This window comes from Mixophyes fleayi, chromosome 2, assembly GCF_038048845.1.
Source record: "Mixophyes fleayi isolate aMixFle1 chromosome 2, aMixFle1.hap1, whole genome shotgun sequence".
Classification (NCBI taxonomy): domain Eukaryota; kingdom Metazoa; phylum Chordata; class Amphibia; order Anura; family Limnodynastidae; genus Mixophyes; species Mixophyes fleayi.
In genome coordinates, this window is record NC_134403.1 from 171562495 (window position 1) to 171573695 (window position 11201).

General features: G+C 38.7%; 1 protein-coding gene across 3 annotated transcripts in view; it reads left to right on the forward strand.

Moving 5' to 3' along the window:
* GTF2IRD1 (GTF2I repeat domain containing 1) overlaps positions 1-8443 on the forward strand; it is a 99417-nt gene extending 90974 nt beyond the window's left edge. For all 3 annotated transcript variants that reach the window (XM_075194991.1, XM_075194993.1, XM_075194992.1), the window contains exons 20-27: positions 841-924; positions 1612-1795; positions 2332-2360; positions 2679-2756; positions 3027-3219; positions 4803-4843; positions 6237-6385; positions 8217-8443. In XM_075194991.1, the coding sequence (XP_075051092.1) occupies positions 841-924; positions 1612-1795; positions 2332-2360; positions 2679-2756; positions 3027-3219; positions 4803-4843; positions 6237-6385; positions 8217-8285 (827 nt within the window). In that variant the 3' untranslated portion in view covers positions 8286-8443. The remainder of the gene's footprint in view (positions 1-840; positions 925-1611; positions 1796-2331; positions 2361-2678; positions 2757-3026; positions 3220-4802; positions 4844-6236; positions 6386-8216) is intronic.
* The last annotated feature ends 2758 nt before the right edge of the window (positions 8444-11201 follow it).

The following is an 11201-nucleotide window of genomic DNA, read 5'->3' on the forward strand; positions in this document are numbered from 1 at the left end:
AATTTTGGATAAGGCAAGCACATTTAAGCACACACATGTAGAAGCCCTATTCTGCATTGTGTGGTGTTAGTAAATAAGACTAATTATTATTTTCTTTTTATTTCTGCTTTGTTTAACTAGAGTTTTCTGTAAAATCATACAATCAATAATTGGGGTAATATATATTCAAATTCTAACATTACACTGTCCTTAACCAACACACCAATAATCAATGAGGCAGGCTGACTTGGTGGCTGAACAAACAAATTAGAGAAGCACGCACATGGCAACCAAATTTTGAATAAAGACCAAATTGAATACCCAGTAGCATTAGCCATTATGTTCAGATAACAGTATGTTATTTAATATATAATCATTGTGTGAACAAACTCATCAGGTGACCTGTGTGGATAATTTGGTTGGCCAGACAAGATGTTTAGATCTCACAATTATTGACTAAATTGGTTGATCAAATCATCCCATAGACCAGCACTATGACAGCCAATAACAGGCCTTTATTATCATAGCATGTGCACCCTTCTCACAAATAAATAAATATGATCCCAAGTCATTGATAAGCCATGGTGGAAAATGTGGTCGAAAGATGACCGCACAAACAGGCAGATAGCAGTAATAATTTGACCACTCTAACAGGCCTCTGTGAAACTGGAAATGATCCAGAAGCTGAAGAGCTGAATGTCCATATCTCGTCTGATTTGGCTACACGAATGAAGGTCCTGTTGCTTGGAGCAGCTCATGTGTGTGCCTAAACACTCATACCTGCTGCATCATTTTTATGATATCTGAGTTAATTAAAAATGTAATAATATAAACCTAATGTAAAACACTGTTTTCTTCTAGAGACCTATGATGCCAGACTCTCACGAATCGATATTGCCAATACTCTGCGAGAACAAGTACAAGACCTGTTCAACAAAAAATATGGTGAGTATGTGGAAGTTGCATTGTTGAGTAAGGATATGTCACAGATCAGATATACACCACCTATGAAGAGTTTTTCCTCTACAAACAATCTTTGTATAGTACATGGGCTTTTATGGTACCAATACACACTGTTAAGACAACTATTTTAGGTCATTTTAGACTTAATTAACCACAAATCTTTATGTATAGAAATTGATGTATGTTACACTCTCTTTTTTTGTGTGCTCTAATTTTTAAAATGCCCCTGTAATGCAAAAAGAAGAAATATGGTAATTTATTTCCTTATAGCTCTAGTAATGTAGAATAGTTAAAATATTTATATATTATTAATATATTACCATTTTGTGTTACATTTATTTTCATCCCTGCAGTCTTATTTAAATATGACAAATGATTTTTTTTTATATACTCTATACAGTATATAAATTATTATTATTATTATTATTTATACAATTATCTCAAGGTTTAATATTTCTCTTGTGATTAATATCTTTATTTCATCAGACCACTCCAAAACCCCTCAAAATATGAAATATGCTTGTACGTAGTTCTTCACTGAGTGATCTGGGCTAGCAGACACATTTATTTCTATTTTGGAGGTTTGAGTAGTTTTCAGCAGCAGCATCTTTTTCTTGTGTATATCAGCACCAGTTACAACAATAACAGTGTGCCTGTATTTTGTTCCAGGTGAAGCCCTTGGGATCAAGTACCCAGTACAGGTACCTTACAAGCGGATCAAGAGTAATCCCGGCTCTGTAATAATAGAAGGGCTGCCTCCTGGAATTCCTTTCCGGAAGCCTTGTACCTTTGGATCACAGAATCTAGAAAGGATATTAGCTGTGGCAGATAAAATCAGATTCACGGTTACAAGGTACGTTCATGGAAGTTAGTTGCCAGTATACTTTCCATGACTGAGTAATATAACATGCATTTGGTGCTCAAACTGCCATAAACTTGGTTCTTTACATACATCGTGATATTCAGTTTTCATATTCTACAGAGGCAGGGACAGGCTGAGCTGGGGGGGCAGGGGAGCATATGCCCCCCCGGCCGGTCCCATAGGGAGCTATCTTGGGCTGGGTCAATGGGCCACCAGCACTCTTTGTCCTTTAAAATAGGCTGCTGAGCTGAGTCTTGCCCCCTTGGCTGAACTTTGACAGCCCTCCCCTGTACACAGGCAAGGCAGATTTATGTAGTCATCAATTTAAGGGGATAATATCCTTTTGTTTTCAAACATATTATCCATCAATATTGCTCTAGCAAACAGCTCTTAGTAATATCATAGAAAGTAAATCTATTTGCAATCTCGTTTGCTTAGTTTCTCGAATGCTGCACAGTCTTTTCTATGTGTAGTGTGTATAAATAGCAAACATGTTTGCATTAGTGTTTCTTTTGTTTGTTTTCTAGGCCATTTCAGGGGCTCATCCCAAGACCTGGTAAGATATTTGCTTTAACTTTGTTATATTGAGAATAATTTTGTATATGCACACTAATACTGTTTATCATTGTAATCCATTGAAATGCTGATAAAGTAACAATTTTATGGAGATAACAATAAGAAGTATGAATGCACTTTTTAAAACATACTTTAGATAACAATCTTTTCAACCATCTATGCAGAGCCATCCATTATATGAGGCCTGTAGCCTCCAGCTTGCTTGTGAGCTACACACACATGTCCATCCACGCAATCTTACTGTGTATATGCGAATAATTACATGGCTGATGTCAAATATGTGACGTTATTCTTTCAGATGATGAAGATGCCAACAGATTAGGTGAAAAAGTAATTCTCCGAGAGCAAGTTAAAGAGTTCTTTAATGAAAAATATGGTTAGTCTGATTACATTCATACACACTGGTCAAAGAGCTGCACTAGGCCTAGAGAAAGACCCATCACAAGGCTACTTTTTAAAAAAATATATGTTTCTGTTTTGGTAGTTGGAGTTTTCTGCACTGGGTCTGCTCACACCTTGTAAAACCTTTTTTCACAAGTTTAAAATGTTTTGTAGTTTTACAATTTCTATTAAAGTGCTTGTGCTATCTTCTTTTTTCTCTATTTGATAAATACTGAACATTCACAATAGGCTCTGATTGGTGCAGGTGAGGCGCTCGGGTTGGGTCGACCAGTGTTGGTACCTTACAAGTTAATCAGGGATAATCCCGACTCTATAGAAATAACTGGACTGCCAAATGACATACCCTTCAGGAATCCAAATACTTATGACATCAATCGGTTGGAAAAAATCCTAAAAGCTCGGGAGAACATTCATATGGTGATAATAAACCAGTTGCAGTAAGTATGTTACTCCTTAGTAAATTATTTTTAATCAGAAGTTCAGTATCAACATCATCATCAACATTTATTTATATAGCACCAGAAAATTCCATAGCGCAAAAGCCCAGTATGTCTTACTATATTGCTTAGTAAGTACTATGAATGAGAAGTGTTGCAATGTTATAACTAGTGAATTAAAATCTATGATGCAGTATATAGACCATCTGTGCTTTCACCAGGAGAGCCTTAAAGTGTAAATCCACTCACAAATGGTTAAGAAAATAAAATGTGTTTATCTTCGTAAAACCATTATGTGTTATACTATAACTTACTGGAACAACTTCTGATAATTGAATTGAAATCTTCATTTGAAGAGTTAGACATGGCTACAGATGTTGCCAAGGAGTGTTATGTTATGTTTGCTAGAGTTGCTAAGCAGTTATACATGGGACATCTCTGAAATGGCAGCAACAGCCATGTCTGAGTCTTTAACTGATGATTTTAGGCAGAGGTCCTATTTAAATGTCAGAAAGTGTCTAGAAAGTTTTGGTGCCAAGTATAATGATTTTAAGGAAATATTAAACTATTGTTTGAGGTGGAGTAACCCTCAAGAGTCTGTTCATATCTGTAGTAAGTGGCACCAGTGAATGCATTTGTCTCTGTTTGTAAACTGAGCTAATTTAAATTTATTGGCTTAAAAGCCTCAAGCTCATGTATAGGACAACAAAAGTTAGTGCTCTATGTACTATGCATGTGTAGTGTACTGTGATAGGCATCATTATGTATCGCAGCATAATGAATAAAGTAGTATTGCAGAACTTTATGAAAAAGTACCTTCTTCGCAATGCAATGCAAAGTCCATCTCTGCGATAGAGGAGGGGGCTTCGCATCACTCCTTTATGGTCAGAAGCGATGGCTCTTCCTTCCGAATGATCCACTATGCATAGCGCCGGCAAAATATTTGGTCATGTGCAGTTCAATTATGGGAAAGGCTCCGGATGCATAAATGTCAGTCTAGCAGTCTCTGCACGATCGGTGCCTAACTCTATCCTGAGATTTTCAGCTTAGCTGTGAAAAGAAAAGCATTTCGCAGTTATGTAAACTGGATAAATTTGCTGTCCCCATATCAAAATATGGGGGTCTGTGTTAAGAAAGGATAAATGGGTTATGGTGGGGGAAATCTATGATGGCCATTTTACAGAGAAAACTGCTATTTTCTCAGTTTGTATGGCTCATCGCACCCTTTGAAAATAGACCCCTTAATTTGCAAGTACTAGTGTACAAAATAAAAACTTAGGATTTTAGTAGGGGATGTTCCATTTGTTAACATATTACAGAAGTAAAGGATTGTAACCTGGTGCAAAGTCTCAGTGCATCAGGATACAAATGGCTATAATGTTGACACACAAGTCTCTTAGCATCACACTAAATTTTAGATCATAAGTTAAAGTACACATTTTAGGGACTGCTCACAAAAGTAGTGAGGGATCCCTATCTATTTAGTAATAGTCTCTGTCTATCTATATTCTCCATTTAATCTAGATGCCCATTTTTTTGTCTTTGTATACTAATGAGAGTTTACTTTACATTCGTATTTTCAGGCCAGTTTCAGAGATCTGTATTGAGCCAACGCCACAAATAGGTATGTAAAACATGGTATAATTAGTTGATTTTGGCTATTGTTTATTTACAGTCAACATACATGGAGCCCTGATTCTTATTTATTTGCTGCTTGGCATGGGGAGCCCTTTTCATATTGCCATGTAAACATCCAGGCTTGATGCTTTTTATAGTAAACATACTAAGAAACACAACCAATATTTATGTTAAATAGATCAATTTTAAGACACAGATGTGCTCTTCTTATATACATTATATTATTAGTTGTTTGTCATTAATGAAATTAATTAGTTTTGTCATTAATGTAAAAGGTTCCCCCCCCCCCATAAAATATATTTATAAGGATGCTCTAATTGTCTACTGTACATAACATACATGTTTACATTTGCTCTTGATTGCAAACACGTTCTAGCAGGTATACGTGACCATCATCACTAGTAATTGGCACTCACACCTGACCTGTAGTTTTGAGATTCTAAAGCTTGAATCAGACGCTGCTGCATGCACACATGCTTGGCGCTCCCTCTCACCCTTGCAAATTGACCTATGTATATATGTCCGTTCCGCCTCTGAAATCGCAGGCTGTCTGAAGGGTCCTTTGTGCTCGAAGATTAATCAGATGTTTCTGCGTTCGTTGGCATATAGTCTGGTTCTAGGCATTCGCAGAGCGATTTAACGCAAAATACGAGACATATTAGCATTTATGTTCCTTAATGAATCAGGTCCTCAGTCTGACCAACTATATCTGTCCAATTTCGCTACGTTTGACATATCCAGCCTAATGGCACACCTATGTAGGTTCTGTGGGTCCAATTGCTGTAGTCAATCAATTATTGTACACTATAGTATTGTGGTTATCATCTAACCACATTTTTTGACAGTCACAATTGATGTATGATCCTGATTAATTTGATGATTCTACAGATCTGTGTTTCAGTGTAGTCTGTTTCCCTAATAGAGATGTTATATTTGATATCACAACATAATGTTAAGTGTCCCTTTAATGTGCTATTATCACATGACAAGGAGGCAATAATTATGCTTTCCAATGCTGATCTGCAAACTAGTCAAACAGATTCCTTGCAAGTTTAGCAGTGTACAGTATCTAATTACCAATTAATTAACACTTGAATACCAGCCGATAGTTGTAAATAAACAGATAATGATCTTTGTGGGAAGAATGGATAATAAACAAATGGGTTTATTCTTTTGAATGGAGAACCCCTCTAAGTATGATTTGATTTACTATTTAGGGTGTTCTGTGTCATGTTTCTAGCTATTAGTATTGCTATTCAATACCACTATGCATATATCTAAGCATTATTTATAATAATTGTAACAAACTGAGCAGACTTTCCACTTTTGATTAATATAGTCTTTATATACTGGATATAAACGTCAATTTTCTTATGCAGATAAAGACAGCCTTGCTCCCAAGCGCAAAAAGAAGAGAATTTCTGAAGGGAACTCTGTATCCTCAACATCGTCCAGCTCTTCATCATCCTCATCCTCTTCCTCTTCCAATGTAGATCCCATCTCTTCAGCACATCCAATGTCACTAGTGGTACGTGTATAGGTTCTTTTTCTGCTCTCTATAGCATTTGCCTAGGAAATATGCCAAAACTCTGAAACTTCATAATTACAGCTGCTTTTGCAGCAAATGCTTAATATTTGTTAAAAATAGGGTGACCCAATTATTGGGGCCTATACTCTTAAACAATAGATATAAACTATGCAAAGACACCTGTGCTTCAACCCAAGAGATCGATTGATGGACGAAATAAAATGCCAGCATCTTAGAAAAAAACATATTGGGAAAAAAATGCAGCATGATACATTTATTTACCAGTTTTCAGTTCTATTTACTTACTAGAAAAATTAAACATTTCACTCTAATTATTATTAATCTTTATTTATATTGCACCAACATATTACCCAGTATTTTTGCAGATGATGTTTGATTATGAATGCGCATGAGTTCCTGACTAAATGGAGTTTGCCGTCTAGATTCTCCACCACACACACAAACTCAATAACATTAATCTAATAGCATGTTTTTGGAGTGTGGGAGGAAACCGGAGCACCCAGAGGAAGCCCACACAAACATGGGGAGAACATACAAACCCCACACAGATAGGACTCTGGTTGGAATAGAGCCAGTGGCCACAGCATTGTGACACAGCAATACTAGCCATAGTGTAGTATCCGTCTTACAGTGTAAAATAGTCTCACAATCAAATTGTGTAAAATATAAATAATAGTCTATAAAGATGTTGGTGCTTTTGGCACAAATGATTTTACCAACATCAATAGGCTAAATAGCAGTTGTACAGGCATGTTCATGGTTTGATTTCACTATGAGGGGTGTAAATGATCTGCCTGCTTCAGCTAAACATGTTTGGATTGCTTTAAGGCTGTAGTTTTATCTTTTATTGTGTTTGTCTTATATCCAAATACACAGGAAAAATAACAATTAACTCATTTTGTAACTAAGGACAAATTAGGCCCTCTAATGATTCTAGCACCAAAATACATTTGAAAATTCACTACTTCTTTGGAGATGTGTAGCCTAGTAGAGAGATAAAAAGCAATATATGAGGTCCCTGAAAAAGATGTGATTGTCCATCAGTGGCCTAGAGATTTACTATGGAGCGTTGGATTACATTTAACACAGCCCTTCAGGGCCGGAGTAAGGGTTGTTGGGGTCCCAGGGTAACAAACTTGTGGGAGCCCTTGCCAATAAAATTTCCTGCAGTCAGATAAAGTCCTGTCAGAGACATCCATTGTGACCTGCCAGCCAGTCATGGTGAGCGTTGACTGGAGGGTGACTGATGATCAGCACTCAATCAGCCAACCGTTCTGCTCTCCATACTTAAACAGTGTAAGTTTGCTATCTCTCCAAGAGCTACATGCAGTGGAAAGGCTCCATCACTTTTTATCCTTTAACAGGGAATTGGAGGTGGGGTTGCAGAACCAGAGTTAGAGCAACTCGGGCACGGTTCTCTTAATAGATTGTCTGCCGTGTTGCCGAACCAGAGGGGCAAAGTGATCGGCAGTGGGGAAAGTTTATGGGTGCCACCGGACGACTAGCCAGTTGCCCTGCCCGTAATCCAGCTCTGCAGCTCTTGTTCTCTACTCACTCACATGTGTCTTGCTATGCCACATAATTGAAATAAATGTACTGTTTCTCTTTTTGTTATATAAGGCTACACTTATATCTGTTTCTCTAACTTAGCAGTTAATTGAGAAATATTGCATATGGACCATGTATTTTGGGTGAAGGAATCCGACCCGGTTTGCTCCCAGAAGGACTTGTAATATAGGAGAAACCAAAAAACTGTATTTCTCACACTTAAAAGATATACTCTCATCAGCTATGTTCTTCTTTATTCCAGCAATGGCCCATGTATATGTTGGACTACGGCGGTGTGAATATGCAGATTCCGGGTCAAATGAACTACTAATCTTCTCAATTGGAAGTTAGATATATGTAATTATTGTAAAAAGAAATGTATATGACAATATGTAACAATGCCTTTTAGTTTTTTTCCAATAATTTTTACAGTATGTTTCTGTCATTCAAGACGGCCTTTTTAGAATAAAATGTGTTGCCTTGTTCTGATCTGGATTCTTGGCATTATTTGCATATATAAATGTATATCATGTATTATATATAATGTATGCATTGCATAAGAAAGCAATTAGCAAAGTTAAATCTTATGCCAAGTTTGGATGATACACCTTCAGGTTAAAGGATACTTAAAAGACAATTTCTTCCGCCCAGAATTGTATAATCAAAAAGACACATGCTCAAAGGCATTCATACGCATTTTAATAAATACAATACAATAGATTGAAAAATATTATTATTTACCTTTATATAGTGCCAAAGTATTAAACAGAGCTTTACAGAAAATGTAAATCATTCATATCAGTCCCAGCCCCAGTGGCGCTAACCATCTAAATTATCAGAGTTGTGAGGGGAGATGTGTAGAGGTGTGAAGGGAGATGTGTAGAGGAGTGTGAGAGGAGATGTGTAGTAGTGTGAGGGGAGATGTGTAGTAGTGTGAGGGGAGATGTGTAGAGGTGTGAGGGTAGATGTGTAGTAGTGTGAGGGGAGATGTGTAGTAGTGTGAGGGGAGATGTGTAGAGGTGTGAGGGTAGATGTGTAGAGGTGTGAGGGGAGATGTGTAGTAGTGTGAGGGGAGATGTGTAGCAGTGTGAGGGGAGATGTGTAGAGGTGTGAGGGGAGATGTGTAGTAGTGTGAGGGGAGATGTGTAGTAGTGTGAGGGGAGATGTGTACAGGTGTGAGGGAAGATGTGTAGTAGTGTGAGGGGAGATGTGTAGTAGTGTGAGGGGAGATGTGTAGTAGTGTGAGGGGAGATGTGTAGAGGTGTGAGGGGAGATGTGTAGAGGTGTGAGGGGAGATGTGTAGTGGTGTGAGGGGAGATGTGTAGAGGTGTGAGGGGAGATGTGTAGTAGTGTGAGGGGAGATGTGTAGTAGTGTGAGGGGAGATGTGTAGTAGTGTGAGGGGAGATGTGTAGTAGTGTGAGGGGAGATGTGTAGTAGTGTGAAGGGAGATGTGTAGTGGTGTGAGGGGAGATGTGCAGAGGTGTGAGGGGAGATGTGTAGTAGTGTGAGGGGAGATGTTTAGAGGTGTGAGGGGAGATGTTTAGAGGTGTGAGGGGAGATGTGTAGAGGTGTGAGGGGAGATGTGTAGTAGTGTGAGGGGAGATGTGTAGTAGTGTGAGGGGAGATGTGTAGAGGTGTGAGGGGAGATGTGTAGTAGTGTGAAGGGAGATGTGTAGTGGTGTGAGGGGAGATGTGTAGTAGTGTGAGGGGAGATGTTTAGAGATGTGAGGGGAGATGTTTAGAGGTGTGAGGGGAGATGTGTAGAGGTGTGAGGGGAGATGTGTAGTAGTGTGAGGGGAGATGTGTAGTAGTGTGAGGGGAGATGTGTACAGGTGTGAGGGAAGATGTGTAGTAGTGTGAGGGGAGATGTGTAGTAGTGTGAGGGGAGATGTATAGAGGTGTGAGGGGAGATGTGTAGAGGTGTGAGGGGAGATGTGTAGTGGTGTGAGAGGAGATGTGTAGAGGTGTGAGGGGAGATGTGTAGTAGTGTGAGGGGAGATGTGTAGTAGTGTGAGGGGAGATGTGTAGTAGTGTGAGGGGAGATGTGCAGAGGTGTGAGGGGAGATGTGTAGTAGTGTGAGGGGAGATGTTTAGAGGTGTGAGGGGAGATGTTTAGAGGTGTGAGGGGAGATGTGTAGAGGTGTGAGGGGAGATGTGTAGTAGTGTGAGGGGAGATGTGTAGTAGTGTGAGGGGAGATGTTTAGAGGTGTGAGGGGAGATGTGTAGTAGTGTGAAGGGAGATGTGTAGTGGTGTGAGGGGAGATGTGTAGAGGTGTGAGGGGAGATGTGTAGTAGTGTGAGGAGAGATGTGCAGAGGTGTGAGGAGTAAATGAATAAGTGTGAGAGGAGATGTGAAGATCTGTGTGGACATGTGCAGAGATGTCAGGGGAGATGGGCAGTGGTTTGAGTAGTGTAAATACAAGTGGTGATAGTTTGGAGCAAGTATCAGAGCTAAGTGGCATGTGGTGATATTTTGGGATGTGTGATGGGTTTCCAAAGTTGATTTTTAAATTAAGGGTAATGTGCGGCCCTTTTGGAAGTTGGAGGGGAACTCATGAAGTATATATGGGGTTGCCCATCACTGGTCTATTCTTATTATCTGTGCTTTTGTGAAATGGAGTATTCAAAGTGGAACAAATAATATAATTCAGGAATCTTAGCATAGTGAGGATTTTAATGCACAAGGATTGATTTAGACCAGTGCTTCCCAACCAGACCTCAGGGAGCCCTAACAGTGTAGGTTTTCCATATTTCTTTGCTAGAGCATAGCTGTACTCGTAAATGACTGATCACAGATTGTACTAATTTCATGTGTGACCTGGAAAACATGTACTGTTAGGGTGCCCTGAGGACTGGAAATTACGAAACACTGCTTTAGACAGTACTGCATGTGAGATGCTTAAGCGCACCTTTTGTCCCTGGAATTGGTTTTAAAATGATTGCAACTATGATACATCCCATGAACATATTTGTCTCTTTAGGCCATGTTATGGTATGTTTTGAATCCATCCTGCAAATATTAATTTCCTGCCATTTTGTATGTCCTAAACAGCTTAGATATGGTGCTGAAGGCTTACCTGAATCCAGCTGACATTAAGGATTTATTAATTAATCTTATTTTTGAAAATGCTAAATTATATAAATACCAAACCAAATATCACACATTGCTGCAATTATAGTAATCCCATCTTGCCTGCCCATTGTACTTATATGATACACGCATGCCTGGGCTTTAATAAAAAAAAA